Source organism: Salmo salar, chromosome ssa24 (genome assembly GCF_905237065.1).
Source record: "Salmo salar chromosome ssa24, Ssal_v3.1, whole genome shotgun sequence".
Classification (NCBI taxonomy): Eukaryota; Metazoa; Chordata; class Actinopteri; order Salmoniformes; family Salmonidae; genus Salmo; species Salmo salar.
In genome coordinates this window covers 37,772,433-37,792,631 of record NC_059465.1, presented here as the reverse complement: position 1 = coordinate 37,792,631, position 20,199 = coordinate 37,772,433, and the positions used below count along the sequence as shown (strand labels likewise).

The 20,199-nt window shown below is 42.6% G+C and overlaps 1 protein-coding gene across 3 annotated transcripts in view; it reads right to left on the bottom strand.

Annotated features, from left to right (window-relative positions):
* Positions 1–20,199, bottom strand: part of LOC106585836 (glutamate receptor ionotropic, delta-2) — a 628,475-nt gene that overhangs the window by 135,271 nt on the left and 473,005 nt on the right. For all 3 annotated transcript variants that reach the window (XR_001324086.2, XM_014172508.2, XM_014172509.2), the window contains exons 10-11: positions 15,875–16,072; positions 1,589–1,901 (exon numbers count right to left, since the gene is read on the bottom strand). Coding sequence is in view for 2 of the 3 variants with exons in the window: in XM_014172508.2 (XP_014027983.1) it covers positions 1,589–1,901; positions 15,875–16,072 (511 nt within the window). In the remaining variant the exon portion in view is untranslated. The remainder of the gene's footprint in view (positions 1–1,588; positions 1,902–15,874; positions 16,073–20,199) is intronic.

Here is a 20,199-nt window from a genome sequence, read left to right as displayed (position 1 = left end):
CTGAATGAACTGTTTCGCTGCCAGACAAGGCTCCGCTGATAGCCAAGTGAAGCGGTGGTTAGGATTCACTCCATGGTGCTGAAAAGAAAGCTCTGCTGTTGGGACAGCTTTATGTAGGCCCTAACAGTTTGTGGGCACCGTTTGTCACTATTATGGTGCAATTAATGTATTGTTTAGTGTTGTGTTGTGTTGTGTAGTGGCTTTGCTGGCATGCATCTAAACATATATATATTTTTTGCACTACCAAGATTTACATGCTAAAATCACCACTGATGTCTTTGCCTATGTAACAGACATAATTGGGAAACTGAACGAACTGAACACAAGCATGCAGGGGAAGGACAAAAACATTCTACAGATGAGGGATCGAATTAGTGGATTCAGAGGAAATAATTCTTATTGGAGAAAGTCTTTCAAAATCGAACCATGCCCCCTTCCCTCGGCTGTGCATGTTTGTAACAGAAAACAGCATCAGTAAACATCTGACACGTGTGATGACTGCTCACCTCCAACGCTTGGAAGAGCACTTTGGTACCTAGTACTTCCCAATCCGTTTGACTGTGATCCTAGCTCAGTTGACATGCAGGTAAGTGACCGAATTCTGCAGACAACACATTCACGGGTCACTATGGAGGAGTTTTGGTTCCCGATTCAAAGGAAATACCCTGCTGTCTCCTTTTGAGCATTAAAAGTCATGGTACCCTTCGCCAGCTCATATCTGTGTGTAGCTGGATTCAGTGCTCTCGTCTGCATTACAACCAAATATTGATCCAGGTTGGATGTGACAGCAGAGATTAGGTGTGCACTGTGGACCACGCCCCCTGACTTTGAGAAGCTCCGACACGACATGCATCCAGCACACCCATCTCATTAGTGGTGGTGAGATAAGAGACATTATGTCAGACTTATTTACAAATGACTGTCATAGCCCCACATTAAAAGTACAGTATGTGATGGTGAGTTGAGAAGACAATCAGAAATACCGTTAGAATGTTTTTGACTGCCATAGCCCCAAATAAAAAAGTTAACATTGGCTGTTAATTACATCCTTTTTTTCACATGGTTGGGGTCGCAAGAATTTTCAGATATCAAAATGGGGTCATGGGACAAAAAAGTTTGGGAACCCATGTCTTAACCCCATCCCCTCCTCCTATCACGATAGAGGGACACACACCAGGTGATAATTAAGCAATAAGGCCCGAGGGGGTGTGGTATATGGCCAATATACCATGGCTAAGGGCTGTTCTTAGGCACAACGTATCGCGGAGTGCCTGGATACAGCCCTTAGCCGTGGTATATTGGCCATATACCACAAACCCCGAGGTGCCTTATCGCTATTATAAACTGGTTGCCAATGTAATTAGAGCAGTAAAAATAAATGTTTTGTCATACCCGTGGTATAGAGTCTGATATACCACAGATTTCAGCCAATCAGCATTCAGGGCTCGAACCACACAGTTTATAATAATACAATATACAACGGGTGGGTCTAATCCTGAATGCTGATTGGTTAAAACCAGGTGATAATAATACAGTACATCACAAAGGAAAAACAAAAACAAAAGGATACAAACAAAAAGGAACTCACCCTGCTGGACGAAGGATCCATAGACGAACCACATGGAATTGTAGAAGGTGGTGGAGGAGACAGCACCCATGGGCAGGCGCGGCGGGTTCAGCCAGTTGAGTAGGTAGACCAGGATGCCCACCAGCAGCACGGTGCCCGCAATGCACGCCCACAACGACAGGTCAAAGGGCGCTAGGCAGGCGAACATGTCCACTGTACGCTCGGCCTTCCTGAGCAGCACACCCACCGAGTAGTCCATGTAACGTGTGGTGAAGTCCACCGCACTCTCCCGTTCTGGCGTGATGGTGAGAGCCGAGAGACCCACGTCTGCCCGCTGGAACACAAACACACAGAGACACGTTCACAAGCATACACATAGATATGCACACATGCACACAAATACACACACACACACCAGATTCATTAATGCAAAGATTCAAGGTGTATAGAAATCAAGAAAATGACGGGGATTCTGTGAACACACACATCAGAAATCCCTGTGTTGTGATTTGCTGGTATGGCTGAGTAATGGAACATCGCTTTGTGTTGTTTTTACACGTTAAACCAAGTCATGCACACATCAATAGAATTACATCTAATTTCTGCCATGGCTTCTCTGTTGCCGCTGACGATCACAGTCATTCTCAACTTGTTGTTGTCAAAACAACACTCCAAACTCGCTATCTGATTAATACTGACACACTTCTCAAACTAAATAGATAGGAGAATACCATGTTAAAAAGCCTAAATATTGCTATAGAAAAATGTAGGGATTGCTATTTTCTGCGTCTGAGTCTATTATATTTAAGCGAAGCAGCGTTTATGGAGATGAATATGGCTGTGGCCTGTGAGTCATAGTGTGAGCATAGGAGGGGTTCAGTCATCTTCAAGAAATAGTTTCTAGGAGGATTCCAGAGGATGAGGGCAGTTGCTAGGCCAGTAAGGCCAGTAAACCAATTAGGGAGTCTGAATTAGAATACACAAGTTGATCCACTGAGAACAGTGTTGTTTTAATCTGCCACACAACGTATGTGTGTGTGTGTGTGTGTTTATGTCTCCCTTATTTTCAAGTTTTCTAGTTTTCTACTCCGCTAGCCAGCACCTCGCCTTAATAGGTGTGCGTTTCTTTTTCTTCTAGATTGTGTGTTTATGCAGGCCAGGTTCAGCTATAAACCCACTTAGGCTGAGCTAATATCCTCCCACATGTTGTGTCTCACCATTAGAAGACACTGTACGTAAATACCATTTTCATGCATCCCAAAAGGCACCTATTTATCTATATAGTGCGCCCGTTTTGACAGGGTCAAAAAGTAGTGCGCTATATAGGGAACAGGGTGCTATTTGGGATACAGCCTATGTCTACGATTGAGTGTAGTCTGGCCCAGGGGTGTGAAGGTGAACGGCAAGGCACTGGAGTGACGGACCACCCTTGCTGTCTCTGCCTGGCCGGCTCTCCTCTCTCCACTGGAATTCTCTGCCTCTGACCTTATTATGGGGGCTGAGTCACTGGCTTGCTAGTGCTCTCCAATGCTGTCCCTAGGAGGGGTGCATCATGTCTTGCCAGGCTTTTTTATCTATACTCGACTTGAGTGGGTTGAGTCACTGACATTATCTTCATGTCCGGTCTAGCTCCCCCTCGGGCTCGTGTGGTGGGGAAGATCTTCGTGGGCTATACTCTGCCTTGTCTCAGGGTAGTAAGTTGGTAGTTTGTTGATTTCCCTCCGGTGGTGTGGGACTTGTGCTTTAGCAAAGTAGGTGGGGTTATATCCTGCCTGATTGGCTCTGTGCGGGGATATCGTCAGACGGGGCCACAGCGTCCCCCGACCCCCCCTCGTCTCAGTCCTCATGCTATCTATGCTGCAATGGTCTATGTCCCGGGGGGCTAGGGTCAGTCTGTCCTATCTGGTGTAATTCTCCTGTCTTATCTGGTGTCCTGTGTGACGTTAAGTACGCTCCCTCTAATTCTCCCATCTCTCTCTCCCCTCGCAGAGGAACTGAGCCTTAAGACCATGTCTCAGGACTACCTGGCCTGACGACTCCTGGCTGTCCCCGTCCCCAGTCCTCCTGGTCAGACTGCCATGCCATAAGTTCTACTGTCTGCCTGCGGCTATGGAACCCTGACCTGTTCACTGGAAGTGCTACCTTGTCCCGGACCTGCTGCTCTCTCTCTGTCAATTGAAATAAATTCATTATGCCCTAATCTATGGATTTCACATGAATACAGATCAGAAACCTGTAGATCAGAAAACCAGTCAGGCGACACATCTCCATCGCATAGAGTTGATCAGGACTGTGGCCTGTGGAATGTTGTCCCACTCCTCTTCAATGGCTGTTTGAAGTTGCTGGATATTGGTGGGAACTGAAACACGCTGTCGTACACTTCAATCCAAAGCATCCCTAACATGCTCAATGGACATGTCTGGTGAGTATGCAGGCCATGGAAGAACTGGGACATTTTCGAGCTTCCAGGAATTGTGTACAGATCCTTGCGACATGGGGCCATGCCTCAGGATATCGTCATGGTATCTCTGTGCATTCAAATTGCCATCGATTAAATGCAACTGTGTTCATAGTCCGTAGCTTATTCCTGCCCATACCATAACCCCACTGCCACCAGGGGGCACTCTGCTCACAATGTTGACATTACAAACCGCTAGCCCACACGAGGCCATACACGTGGTCTGTTGTTGTGAGGCCGGTTGGACGTACTGCCAAATTCTGTAAAACAACAATGAACATTCAATTGTCTGTCAACAGCTCAGGGGGACTTTCCTGCAGTCAGCATGCCAATTGCACACTCCCGCAAAACTTGAGACATCTGTGGAATTGTGTTGTGTGACAAAACTGCACATTTTAGAGTGGCCTTTTATTGTCCCCAGCAAAAGGTGCACCTGTTTAATGATCATGCTGTTTAATCAACTGTCAGGTGGATCGATTATCTTGCTCACTAAAAGGGATGTAATCAAATTTGTAACCAAAATTTGAGAGAAATATGCTTTTTGTGCGTATGGAACATTTCAGGTATCTTTTATTTCAGCTTATGAAACATGGGACCAACACTTTACATGTTGCTTTATATTGGTGTTCAGTATATAAAGGGCTTTATAAAGATATTTGACTGACTAAGAATAGAGTACTGGGCAGTAGGTAGCCTCTATAGGATCGGTGGGTCCCCCGCGGAACGGTTGAGCTAACATAGGCTAATGTGATTAGCATGAGGTTGTAAGTAACAAGAACATTTCACAGGATATAGACATATCTGATGTTGGAAGAAAGCTTAAATTCTTGTTAATCTAACTGCACTGTCCAATTTACAGTAGCTATTGCAGTGAAATAATATCATGCTATTGTTTGAGGAGAGTGCACAGTTACGAACTTGACATTGATTAATAACCCAATTAGGCACATTTGGGCAGTCTTGATACAACATTTTGAACAGAAATGCAATGGTTCATTGGATCAGTCTAAAGCTTTGCACATACACTGCTGCCATCTAGTGGCCCAAATCTAAATTGAACCTGGGCTGGAATAATACATTATGGCCTTTCTCTTGCATTTCAAAGATGTTGGTACAAAACTTTTGCCAGATCTACTGTGTTATATTCTCCTGCATTCATTTCATATTTCCACAAACTTGTTTCCTTTCAAATGGTATCAAGAATATGCACATCCTTGCTTCAGGTCCTGAGCTACAGGCAGTTAGATTTGGGTATGTTATTTTAGGCAAAAATTGAAAAAAGGGGCGGATCCTTATTAATTAAGGATTTGTACACCTTGAGACAATTGAGACATGGATTGTGTATGTGTGCCATTCAGAGGGTGAATTGGCAAGACAAAGGTTTAAGTGCCTATGAAAGGGGTATTGGTAGTAGGTGCCAGGCAGGCGCACCGGTTTGTGTCAAGAACTACAACACTGCTGGGTTTTTCACGCTCAACAGTTTCCCGTGTGTATCAAGAATAATCCACCACCCAAAGGACATCCAGCCAACATCACACAACTGTTGGAAGCATTGGAGTCAACATGGGCCAGCATCCATTTGGAACGCTTCGACATCTTGTAAAGTCCATGCCCTTACGAATTGAGACCTTTCTGAAGGCAAAAGAGGGTGCAACTCAATATTAGGAAGGTGTTCCTAATGTTTTGTACACACACTCTACATTCAAGATTTCAGACAATCTATCAAATACCTCAGTCCAGAATCTTTTGAAGGCTGGACAATTCCAGAACAGATGCGTTAGTGTATCGAACTCACCGTAGCCATGCCAACACAAGTCTGAAAGGCTTTGATCCGTCTTTTTCAACCTGTGTGGTGTGATGTATGCCCTGTGTAAGATCTTCATTTGAATAATCTTATATCTTACGCAATTGAATATTGATGTTGTATTTTCCATATTGCGTCACATTGTGATAGATACACCCCATGTCCAGCTCGGAATGTAACTCAGTGGAGGTGTTACTATTTAAGACTATTTAAAGCCAACCAGCTTGTATAGGGAGGAAACAGTTATTTTCACAATAGCAACATCCCTCAGTTTGTTGTCTAAAGAACTTTTAGATCCCACATCAATACCCTTTGAGGAAATACACTTGAGAACAGATTTGAGTTGTAAATGGCATTGAAATGCTATATTATTCAGGCCAATCTCTGACATCAGCTCTTGGAATGGTATGATATCTCTGTCTCTTACGACCTGCCCCACCGAACTGATACCTTGGCGTTGCCAGGTACCATTAGCCAGTGTCTTGCCACCTGCGGTGAACAAGGGGTTGTGCCATATAAAACAGAAAGGGAGGGATGCTCCATTGACAGATAACGTTTTATGAAGTATGTTTGCCACTTCACAATAGAACTAGAGCAGTAGATGTTCTATCTTGCAGTGGAACTTGGGGTCATACCATAGTGATAATACGGAGATCAACGTGTTATGTTCTGTCACTATTTCTTCCTCTAGCCACTGCCAGGTGCCTGCTATTCCCCTGTTTTTATAGCCCCATGCCAGTGGGTATCTCGCATTATATGACAAGTAGTACAAGTACACATTGGCAACACCTAATCCCTCGGATGCCGTTTTACATAGCGCCCTTCGTTTTATCACAGGAAACAGTTTTATTACTTCTCACTGTATTCTTTACCAAAAGGTTGGCTGGACCTCTTTGAAGTCACGTAGATCACATCATTATGCTCTTTTTGTTTACAAAGCCCTGCTCCACAAAGATTTAAAATGACATGGTTGGTTCACAGGGCTGGTTAACTCTGGAGACTCCTTTGGTTTCTAGAGAGTTAGGTAAATCAGCCTTTGAGTTCCTTGCACCTTTAGTGTGGAATGATCTACAATAAACGTTAAAATTGGAGGAACTGGTGGTCTCTGAGCATTTCAGACGGTTGCTAGGATACCTTTTTACTGAAGAATGGGTCTGTTTTTTATCATTGTGTTTGGCTTTTTGTGTATTGTTGTGTATAATAACATGTATTTTATATGAATCTGTAGTTTAATGGGTTTTGTTGTATTTTGATGTGTATTGTGATGCTATACAGGGCTCATCTGGAAAAGAGACCTTGGTCTCAGCATTGACTCCCTGTCTAAATAAAGAGACCTTGTTTTCAGCATTGACTTCCTGTCAAAATAAAGAGACCTTGGTCTCAGCATTGACTCCCTGTCTAAATAAAGAGACCTTGGTCTCAGCATTGACTCCCTGTCTAGACCGCTGGGCTCCCGAGTGGCGCAACGGTCTAAGGCACTGCATCTCATTGCTAGAGGCGTCACCACAGACCCTGGTTTGATTCCAGGCTGTATCACAACCAGCCGTGATTGGGAAACCTATAGGGTGGCGCGCAATTGGCCCAGAGTCGTCTGGGTTTTTTCGGGGTAGACCGTCATTGTAAATAAGAATTTGTTCTAAACTGATTTGCCTAGTTAAATAAAGGTTAAATAAAAAAAATTAAGAGACCTTGGTCTCAGCATTGACTCCCTGTGTCACACCCTGATCTGTTTCACTTGTCCTTGTGCTCACCTCCACCCCCCTCCAGGTGTCAGCCATCGTCCCCATTATCCCCTGGGTATTTATATCTGTGTTTTCTGTCTGTGCCAGTTCGTCTTGTTTTGTCAAGTCAACCAGCATGTTACTCCGTGCTCCTGCTTTTTCCTTTTCTCTGTTTTTTGCTAGTCCTCCCGGTTTTGACCCTTGCCTGCCTTGACTCTGTAGCCGCCTGCCTGACCATACTGGGTGCCCTGACCTCGAGCCTGCCTGCCACTCTGTACCTCCTGGACTCTGACCTTGTTATGATCTTTTTGCCTGTCCACGACTATTCTCTTGCCTGCCCCTTGGATACTAATAAATATCAGAGACTTGACCCATCTGCCTCCCGTGTCTGCACCTGGGTCTCGCCCTGTGCCCTTATACCCTGTCCAAATAAAGGTTAAACAAAATAAATTCAACCCACCCTTACTTCTTGGCATGGACGTTTTTTTGTGGTTAATTCTTGGTTTCTTTTCTTTCTACAAGCTTGAAAATAAACAATGTATCTCTTTAAACCAGTGCTGAGGGAACTGAAGTGGTATAGCTGACATAAGGAACGCTAGTCTAAGGAGTATGTTCTTCTTTATCACCTCTGCTCTACCCCAAAGTGATACAAGTAGAACTGTCCGTCTCTTAATGTCATCCCGATTGGTTTTATCCCGGTCCATTTAGATCAGATATCTTATTAACTGATGACTTGATATTTATCTAGAAACATTTGTCAAATTCTATGCTGTAAGCATCATCCCCCTGCGGGTTTTACAGCTGAGAGGACCCTAATGGCCAATATGATTTACGTATCCAGAACAGGTACCTCCAATGCCATTCTATCACTCTCCTTAAGAGTGGGCAGAGATATATCTTTAAAATAAAGAATCTCTCTCTGGTATTGGTAGGACATTCAGACTGATACAGTCCAGAGGAATACTCTCTAAAAGGAGAGTAAATTTGTTTTTTATCACATGCTATCGACCCATTACAATCCTCAACAGCTGGAATTGTTGGTTTATTTTACAACTATTTAAGTTTAAATGCACATTTTTTTCCCGCTTTGTCACCTGACTTGAAATATGTCCTACGTAATCGGAAACAAGGCAAATTTATTCCCATCATGGAAGGCATTTTGAAGTCCGTTTTTTTGTTTTAGTCCAACATACATTGATTCCAAAGTCTTAAATTCCACTATTAAACTGTTTTTCTTTCGTAACATGCTTTTCCTTTTAGCTGCAGTGTAACTATTGATCCAACCTCTGCAGGTTACTTTAAAGGCTTCCCACACCATTTGTACAGAGTGGACAAAGTTTAAATTAGTGGTGATGAATTCAAACATGTTCTCCCTCATTGTCGACATAAATTCCTCACCACTTCATAGAGAGCTGTTGAATCTGTTTAGTTCTGTGTGTGTTGACAGATGGGGAGAAAATCACTAACATGGGAAAGGAAAGGGGGATACGTAGTCAGTTGTCCAACTGAATGTATTCAACTCAAATGTGTCTTCTGCATTTAACCCAACCCCTCTGAATCAGAGAGGTGCGAGGGGCTGGCTTAATCGACATCCACGTCTTCGGCGCCGTGGGGCATGGTCTGAAATGATAACGCTATGAATCATTCTCTGTTAGAGATCTTGATATGAGGAGGAAGTCTATTTGTGAATATGAATTATGGAGTATGCAGTAAAAAGTATATTCGTGCAGGAGTATGCAGGATTAATAATGCTAACTAGTTGAAATGTGGGTTCTTCCGAGTCTGGATAGCACTGTTGTAGACATCTGTGTTACATCCCAAATGGCATCCTATTCCCTAGAAAGTGCACTACTTATGACCAGGGTCACAGTTCTGGTCTTCAGAAACAGAATGCTCATTGAAATAATCTCAGACCTATCACTAGCAAATTCGTTTTTCTGGGAAAGCTTAAGGAGGAAGAAATTAGTGAGAGTTTCACATAGTGTAAGAAACATTGCGAGCTGATGTTATTTTACCCCACACACACACGCAGTCACGCACACGCACAATTCATTCACAGTTGACTAAATCTGCTAATTTCACGGTCTGGTGAGGAAACTAAATGCTAAAACAGGCAGAAATTGTCACTTACGCAGCACATGAAAAAATATGAGGACCCAAGTGAGTTCCTACTTCCCAGCATGCTTTAGGGGCATGGTGAGACACTAGTAAGTGTGTTGGTGGTGGAAGGACCAACACCCAGGCTGTCCCAATTATCTCTCCTTCCTCCCAAAGTGTGCACTTGTTCACTTCCCTTCTGTGATTTCAAAGGAAATAAATGGTATAAGAAATATGGTAGAAACTCCTACTAGTCCATGCCTCCACCAATCCAATGCTTTTAGATATGTGAGAAGCGGCAATGAGACAACCTTCAAGGACTAGGTCAATAACCTGACAGTGTGGTGTCTGGACAACAACTTCTCCCTCAATGTCAGTAAGACCAAGGAGCTGATCGTGGACTACAGGAAACAGGGGGATACCCGATCCACATCAACGGGGAGGCAGTGGAGCTGGTCGAGAGCTTCAAGTTCTCGCCATCCAAATCACTAAGAACTTAAAACAGTGCAAACACACGCACAGAGTCGTAAAGAAGGTGCGACAGCACCACCTACCCTCAGGCGGTTGAAAAGGTTTGTCATGGGCGCTGAAATCCCGAAAAAGTTCCACATCTTGACTGGCTGCATCACTGCTTGTTATGGCAATAGCACCGCCCTCGATAGCATTGGCCCTACAGAGGGTGGTGCGGACAGCCCAGTACCCACACTAAGACTGAGCTCCCTGCGATTCAAGACCACTATATCAGGCGGTGTGAAAGGAAGGCCCTGAAAATCGTTAAACCACCCAAGCCATAGACTGTTCTCTCTGCTTCCGTACGGCAAGCGGTACCGGTGCATTAAGTCTGACACCAACAGGCTCCTGAACAGCTTCTATCTCCCATGCCATAAGACTGCTAAATAGTTAAGTAAATAGCCAACAAAATGTCAATACAGACTATCTGAGTTGACCTTTGTATTTTATTCTTATTTTTGCACTCTATGCTCACTGACAGGGCCCTACACACAACACACACTGATACTCCAACACACACAATGCACACACTGATACTCCAACACACACAATGCACACACTGTCACTCCAACACACACAATGCACACACTGATACTCCAACACACACAATGCACACACTGTCACTCCAACACACACACTACACACACTGATACTCCAACACACACAATACACACACTGTCACTCCAACACACACACTACACACACTGATACTCCAACACACACACTACACACACTGTCATTCCAACACACACACACTGATACTCCAACACACACACTGATACTCCTACACACACAATGCACACACTGTCACTCCAACACACACACTACACACACTGATACTCCAACACACACAATACACACACTGATACTCCAACACACACACACAGTCACTCCATCTTTTGCTCACACACACACACACATGTATACTGCCTCTACACACACCCACTCACATACAATCATTATATACGCTGCTGCTACTCTGTTTATCTTGAAGCCTAGTCACCTTACCACTATACATATCTACCTCTATCGATCCAGTATCCTGCAGATTGTAAATATGGCACTGACCCTGTATATAATATGCTTACTTACTTTATAGTGTTCTTCTCATTTCTTATTTTTATATCTCGTGTGTTTTCGTTCTACCTTGTTATTTGTATTTTCGCATTGTTATTGATGACTACATTGTTATTGATGACTACATTGTTATTGATGACTACATTGTTACTGATGACTACATTGTTATTGATGACTACATTGTTACTGATGACTACATTGTTATTGATGACCACATTGTTACTGATGACCACATTGTTACTGATGACTACATTGTTACTGATGACTACATTGTTACTGATGACTACATTGTTATTGATGACTACATTGTTACTGATGACCACATTGTTACTGATGACTACATTGTTATTGATGACTACATTGTTACTGATGACTACATTGTTACTGATGACCACATTGTTACTGATGACTACATTGTTACTGATGACTACATTGTTACTGATGACCACATTGTTACTGATGACTACATTGTTATTGATGACTACATTGTTATTGATGACTACATTGTTACTGATGACTACATTGTTACTGATGACCACATTGTTACTGATGACTACATTGTTACTGATGACTACATTGTTATTGATGACCACATTGTTACTGATGACTACATTGTTACTGATGACTACATTGTTACTGATGACCACATTGTTACTGATGACTACATTGTTACTGATGACTACATTGTTACTGATGACTACATTGTTATTGATGACTACATTGTTACTGATGACTACATTGTTACTGATGACTACATTGTTATTGATGACCACATTGTTACTGATGACTACATTGTTACTGATGACCACATTGTTACTGATGACTACATTGTTATTGATTACTACATTGTTACTGATGACTACATTGTTACTGATGACTACATTGTTATTGATGACTACATTGTTATTGATGACTACATTGTTACTGATGACTACATTGTTATTGATGACTACATTGTTATTGATGACTAAATTGCTATTGATGACCACATTTATTGATGACCACATTGTTATTGATGACTAGATTGTTATTGATTACTACATTGTTGGGGTTAGAGCTGGCAAGAAAGGCATTCCACTGTATTTGTGCATGTGACATTAAAACTTGAGACTTAAAACACACACACAAAACACACATGCATATTGATGCCACTCACACAAACACACACTTTCCCACTCTTCACATATGCTGCTGCTGCTCTGTTAACTGTATATCCTGATTGCTTAGTCACTTTTACCCCCATCTACATGTACATATTACCTTAATTACCTAAACTACCTTGTTCCCCTGCACATTGACTCGGTGCCAGTATTTCTTGTATATAGCCTCCTTATTGTTATTTTATTGTGTTACCATTTTTTGTGTGCTAATTGTTCTTAATTTTTTAATTTGCATTGTTGTAAGTACCATAATTTCCGGACTATAAACCGTAACTTTTTTCCCACGCTTTGAACCTCGCGGCTTAAACAATGACGCGGCTAATATATGGATTTTTCCCGCTTTCAAATGTTTTTTCTCAAAAAAAACACATTCTGTGACGTGCTCAGTTTTTTGGCGGCATGAAGCTTTCATTAGACCAATAAAATTGCCGAACGGGTTAAGGTCAAACAACTCTTTTTTACTGTTTAGATTAAATCGAGCGCTCTCAAACTTCACATCATTCTGACTACGGTAGTAATTTTGTCACCCTCATCATGGCAAAGACACGGAGAAATGCATATGATGCAGCTTTCAAGTTGAAGGCGATTGATCTGGCTGTTGTAAAAGGAAATAGAGCTGCTGCACGGGAGCTTGGTCTTAATGAGTCGATGATAAGACGTTGGAAACAGCAGCGTGAGGAATTGACTCAGTGCAAAAAGACAACTAAAGGTTACTGCTAATTTTGTATTTTTTGTTACAAGCCGTGTTTCGTTAAAGCCTATTTATTTTTGTTACAAGCCGTGTTTCGTTAAAGCCAATTTATTTTTGTTACAAGCCGTGTTTCGTTAAAGCCTATTTATTTTTGTGACAAGCCGTGTTTCGTTAAAGCCTGTGTAAAGTTCATTTGTTTCAATGTACCGGTAGGCACCTGCAGCTTATAGACATGTGCGGCTTATTTATGTTAAAAAAATTAAAAAAATGGAATTCAGTGGGTGCAATCAATCAATAGTCCGGAAATTACGGTAAGCATTTCACGGTAAAGTCTACACCTGTTGTATTTGGCACGTGACATATTTGATTGAATGATTTGAAAACCAATTACAGTGTCACGTCCTGACCATAGAAAGCTGTTATTTTCTATGGTAGAGTAGGTCAGGGCATGACAGGGTTTTTTTCTAGTTTAGATTTTCTATGTTGTTATGTTCTAGTTTTTGTATTTCTATGTTGTTGTTTTTTGGGATGATCTCCAATTAGAGGCAGCTGGTCATCGTTGTCTCTAATTGGAGATCATACTTAAGTAGTTGTTTTTCCCACCATTGTGGGAGATTGTTTTTGAGTTAGTGTATGTTGCACCTCTTCGTCACGGTTTGTTGTTTTTGTTCTTTAGTTTATTTGTGTATCTTGCATAGTTTCACAGTTCAATAAAATATGTGGAACGATACACACGCTGCACTTTGGTCCGCTCGAACGACGTGACAGACAGACATGTAGTTTGGGGAAACTAAGCCTTTAAATTCCTGTGGTAGTGTTTCATCACTGGGAAGTTAGTGGGAATTGTTTGTTCATGACTATTAAATCTTTATGACTATTAGGACCATTCATGACTATGACTATTTACGACTATTCATTAATATTATTTCTCTTTATGTCTATTAGCACCATTTATGGCTATTAAGACTATTCGTGACTGTTAGGCCTCTTCATGACTATTATTGTCTGTCAATATTGTTTTCTATGTATGGTAACTATAAGGCTATACCAGTACTCCTCATTGTTTTTTTATTGTGTTACAAATTATTGTGTTTTTTTTTTGCAAATTCTTCTTACTTTTTAACTCTGCATTGTTGGTATAAAGGCCTTGTACAAAAACATTTCATGGTAAGGTCTACACCTATTATATTCGGCACATGTCACAAATAACATTTGATTGATTATGAAAACCAATGACAGATTTTTTAAATCCTATTGTAGTGTTTCATCAGTGGGAGCTTAGTGTGAATTATTTGTTCATGACTATTAGGATAATTTATTACACTTTATAACTATTAGGACACTTCATGACTGTTAGGACTCTTCATGACTATTAGGACTCTTCATGACTATTAGGACTCTTCATGACATGCCAGTCAATATTGTTTTCTATGTACAGTAACTATACGTCTATACAGTATGTCTGTTTCCTCTAAAGTGTGTGTATGTACGAGTGTGAGCATGCGTATGTTTATTAGGAAGACATCTTTTAAATTCCCTTCACTACGCTGTCTTTGTATTCCGTCAATTGTGTACCATTCCGTGTCCTCTAGAATATACAAGGTCAAGGGAAGAAACCGTTTTTCAAAGGAAGCATTCAAACACATCACAGAAGAGCATACGCCCCTTTGGAAAAACCATTCTTGATAGGACATAATAATAATGTCTGTCTATATGTGTCTATATCGTATGTATCATTCCAGACACTTCAAAAGGTCTGATGGATAATAATAGCATGCAGTGATTGCTTTATACGGAATTAAAAAACATATCGAAGGGGAATAGAGGAAATGGTTATACAACTAAATTATATTAAAATGATATTTTTTCCATCTGTCAGTGTTTGTGATCTGAAAGATAAGCTCCAACTCTTATGCACATATCTGCACATTTAAGGAAGCAAACTGGAAGCAGCAGTGGTGGAATCGGTGTGGGAATGGCATTAGATCTGGAAAGCGAGCTATCAAAAAGAGACTGAAAATGGGAAAACAGCAAGGGGTGATGGGTAATGGCCCTGAAAATGCTCTGCTGACCTCCAGCTGTTTTCAGCTTTGCCTTTTGTCTGTTAGTCTGGCTGTTAGACAGTCTTTCAGTCCACTCTCTATTGGCCAGACTAGATGAATAGCTGACAGCACCGTGGACAGAAAACCAGCCAACTCTAATGAAGAAGCCAGTTTACCAAGGCAATGACTTCTAATCGTTGCATGTTTGTAATTGATTTACTCTGACGAGAGATTATAGAGCGCTATGTAGACACATGATGGCACATTACGCTTGATGTACTTTGGTTGAGGTGATGAGGATGGATGGATGGATGGATGGATGGATGGATGGATGGATGGATGGATGGATGGATGGATGGACGGACGGATGAGGGTGTTTCCTGCAAAGGAAGGCAATGTACAATACATTGAGAACACAGACAATTCATGGATGACATGACATATTTATTTCTCTAACGTGGTATTTTTTCTTGATTCTGGAAAGTGCTAGTGGAATGCATTTGGACATAGCACTGCAGCATATAGGGTGCCCATAATGCATTTGGACATAGCACTGCAGCATATAGGGTGCCCATAGGGTTCTGGTCAACAGCACTGCACCCTATTCCCTATGTAATCAACTACTTTTGACCAGGGCCCATAAGGCTCTCATCAAAAGTAGAACACTATATAGGGAGTAGGGTGTCATTTTGGACAACGTTTGGCCAGGGCCCATAGGTCATTTGGGACAGAGCCAGAGTCTCTCACCTTGGCGACCAGCTCTCCCATCAGTCCGTTCCAGACCCCGTCGGACTGTTGGCTCCCGTACTTATGGTCAGGGGCCACATAGATCTCGTACTTGAAGCCCAGGTAGTTAGAGAGAGAATCCAGTACGTCGATGGAGTAACCTTGGTACTTCTTAGGCTTCCCAAGGACATTCTCTGACACCATCACAAAGGGCTCCTCCTGTTGGGACAAAAATCAATGTTCAACCTTACTGCTATATCCTCCATCCGGCACTACTGTATTGTAGCCCAGGTCTCCTCTGCCTCCACCCCATGCTTTTTTCTTACATGGTTTACAACTTATTGAATGGGTCAATTTGAGCCGGCCAGTCCATATCCTTTCCCAGGATTTTTTGCCTCATCGTCACAAAATTTATGCTATTGTTTTCCACCTAACACACAGTAACCTTACAGAGAGAGAGCGGTGAGAGAGAGAGATAGAAAGAGAGGTGTGAAATAGAGAGAAAGAGAGAAATAGAGAGAGTGTAAAATATGACGAATATGTACACACTCCACTTGCTAATTGTCATGGACTATCCTGCAACATGTCTCAACTTTCCGCCAAGAAGAAGAAACAGTAGCCCTTTCTCTTCCTGGCTTCCTTCCTCTTTAATAAATCCCTATTGATGACTGAAATGTTTCTGGGAATATGTCAGCCAGATGTATTACTGAGGGGGTGTTATTGAATAAACACGGCATGCACATTAAGCCAGTTCTTTCTAATCCTCCATGGCCCCCGTCACTCAATAAGCTATTAGTGGGAGTGTGAACATGCATGCCGACTCCCACTGTAGCCGTGAGGCACCATCAATCAGTGAGGGAACCCCCGCCACGTCGCGCACCATGACACCTACCTACTTACCTACCTACCTACCTACCACTTCCTACACTCCATCATAGCCCCCCAACCACAACTTTACCTGACACATAAGTGTATATTTACACACACAGACACATACAGGCATCACACACACATGCACACGCACACACAAATGTGCTACTCTGACACACTACCCCTCCCCCTGTTGCTGTTACCTCAATTGTAGAATGGAAGAAGAGCAGGTTTTTCCTCCTTGAAGTGGCTCATGTTGCATTGATTACCTCCTCAGTATATGGCTATCACTTCTGCACAACTACACATTGATTACCTCCTCAGTATATGGCTATCACTTCTGCACAACTACACATTGATTACCTCCTCAGTATATGGCTATCACTTCCGCACAACTACACATTGATTACCTCCTCAGTATATGGCGATCACTTCTGCACAACTACACATTGATTACCTCCTCAGTATATGGCTATCACTTCTGCACAACTAAACATTGATTACCTCCTCAGTATATGGCTATCACTTCTGCACAACTACACATTGATTACCTCCTCAGTATATGGCTATCACTTCTGCACAACTACACATTGATTACCTCCTCAGTATATGGCTATCACTTCCGCACAACTACACATTGATTACCTCCTCAGTATATGGCTATCACTTCTGCACAACTACACATTGATTACCTCCTCAGTATATGGCTATCACTTCTGCACAACTACACATTGATTACCTCCTCAGTATATGGCTATCACTTCTGCACAACTAAACATTGATTACCTCCTCAGTATATGGCTATCACTTCTGCACAACTACACATTGATTACCTCCTCAGTATATGGCTATCACTTCTGCACAACTAAACATTGATTACCTCCTCAGTATATGGCTATCACTTCCGCACAACTACACATTGATTACCTCCTCAGTATATGGCGATCACTTCTGCACAACTACACATTGATTACCTCCTCAGTATATGGCTATCACTTCTGCACAACTAAACATTGATTACCTCCTCAGTATATGGCTATCACTTCCGCACAACTACACATTGATTACCTCCTCAGTATATGGCTATCACTTCTGCACAACTAAACATTGATTACCTCCTCAGTATATGGCTATCACTTCTGCACAACTAAACATTGATTACCTCCTCAGTATATGGCTATCACTTCCGCACAACTACACATTGATTACCTCCTCAGTATATGGCTATCACTTCTGCACAACTAAACATTGATTACCTCCTCAGTATATGGCTATCACTTCTGCACAACTACACATTGATTACCTCCTCAGTATATGGCTATCACTTCCGCACAACTACACATTGATTACCTCCTCAGTATATGGCTATCACTTCCGCACAACTACACATTGATTACCTCCTCAGTATATGGCTATCACTTCCGCACAACTACACATTGATTCAAATGCACCCCAGATCTCGCAGACCATCTCAGCAGCGAGAAAATCAATACTGAGCGTGAAACGGTACAAGTGTACATCTGTGAGAGCATGTTTCCTACTTTATCACAGTGGGAGGTGCACTACATGATTGTGAGAGTGTGTAGCCGTGTGTATGTGTCTCAGCAGGAAGCAGTGTCTGTGTGCGGGAGCTTTAATGTGTGTTTGTGTCGGTTTCAATGTGTTTACGCTTTGCACTATGTAATCAAATCCATTCCAGTGTGTGTGTGTGTTCCTATAGACAGGAGGGAAAGTCTTTATAGACAGTTATAGACTGGAGGGAAGCTCTTCATAGAGACAGTTCTAGACTGGAGGGAAGGTCTTTATACAGACTCAGTTCTAGACTGGAGGGAAGGTCTTTATACAGACTCAGTTCTAGACTAGGGGGAAGGTCTTTATACAGACTCAGTTCTAGACTGGGGGGAAGGTCTTTATACAGACAGTTCTAGACTGGAGGGAAGGCCTTTATAGAGACTCAGTTCTAGACTGGAGGGAAGGTCTTTATACAGACAGTTCTGGACTGGAGGGAAGGCCTTTATAGAGACTCAGTTCTAGACTGGAGGGAAGGTCTTTATACAGACTCAGTTCTAGACTGGGGGGAAGGTCTTTATACAGACTCAGTTCTAGACTGGAGGGAAGGTCTTTATAGAGACTCAGTTCTAGACTGGAGGGAAGGTCTTTATACAGACTCAGTTCTAGACTGGAGGGAAGGTCTTTATACAGACTCAGTTCTAGACTGGAGGGAAGGTCTTTATAGAGACTCAGTTCTAGACTGGAGGGAAGGTCTTCATACAGACTCAGTTCTAGACTGGAGGGAAGGTCTTTATACAGACTCAGATCTAGACTGGAGGGAAGGTCTTTATACAGACTCAGTTCTAGACTGGAGGGAAGGTCTTTATAGAGACTCAGTTCTAGACTGGAGGGAAGGTCTTTATAGAGACTCAGTTCTAGACTGGAGGGAAGGTCTTTATACAGACAGTTCTAGACTGGAGGGAAGGTCTTTATACAGACTCAGTTCTAGACTGGAGGGAAGGTCTTTATAGAGACTCAGTTCTAGACTGGAGGGAAGCTCTTCATACAGACTCAGTTCTAGACTGGAGGGAAGGTCTTTATACAGACTCAGATCTAGACTGGAGGGAAGCTCTTTATACAGACTCAGTTCTAGACTGGAGGGAAGCTCTTTATAGAGACTCTGTTCTACTAGATGTAAATGATAATGTGTTATCTGTCAGTCTATAGCAGGAGGGCTTTGCCACCATATTACACATCATGTAAGGGTTATTCACTCCCACCTGGTTGTCCAGCTTGGGGCCAATCAGCTCTTCCTACAGCCACAGCAGCAGCCCCACTGCCATCAGCCTGCCATCAGCCTGCCATTAGACTGCCATCAGCCTCCATCAGTCTGCCATCAGACTGCCACCATGCAGACCATAGGGGCTCACCAGAGTTGTTCAGCCAGCCCACATACCCTGACTCAGGCCTGTACTCACTGAACTGGGGCTCTGCTCTGCATGAGAGGGTCATTGGGGCGTGGACGGAGAACACTCTCTATCTCTCTGCACTTCAGATCCCGAGAAAGACTGGGCACTCTAATACCCATCAGCCACCTGGAGGGAGGGAAGGAGGCATTGACTGTACAAAGCCTCCAGATCCCACTGCTCCTCGACTCCCCTAACATACACATCATGCGTAACCAAGCCCCCGCCAAGATCCCACTGGCACCCCTCATCCCCCTTAGACATACACACACATATTTCTTCCCATTTTTAAGTGTTTTTTTAAATTAACGTTTAAGCTGGAATTGGCAATTTTCCACCCAAATAGATCACCGCTAAAAAGGCCTCCATGGGAAAGCATTAAATCAATGGATGACTGGTGCTACTGCTGTTATTATCAAACAGTCTCTGAGCAGAGTGAGCAGAGTTGGAGATGATGCCTGGCAGGGAGGGATGCAGCCTGTCTGGGTTGATGGGTCCTGCTAATCTCTGTGGTTTTCG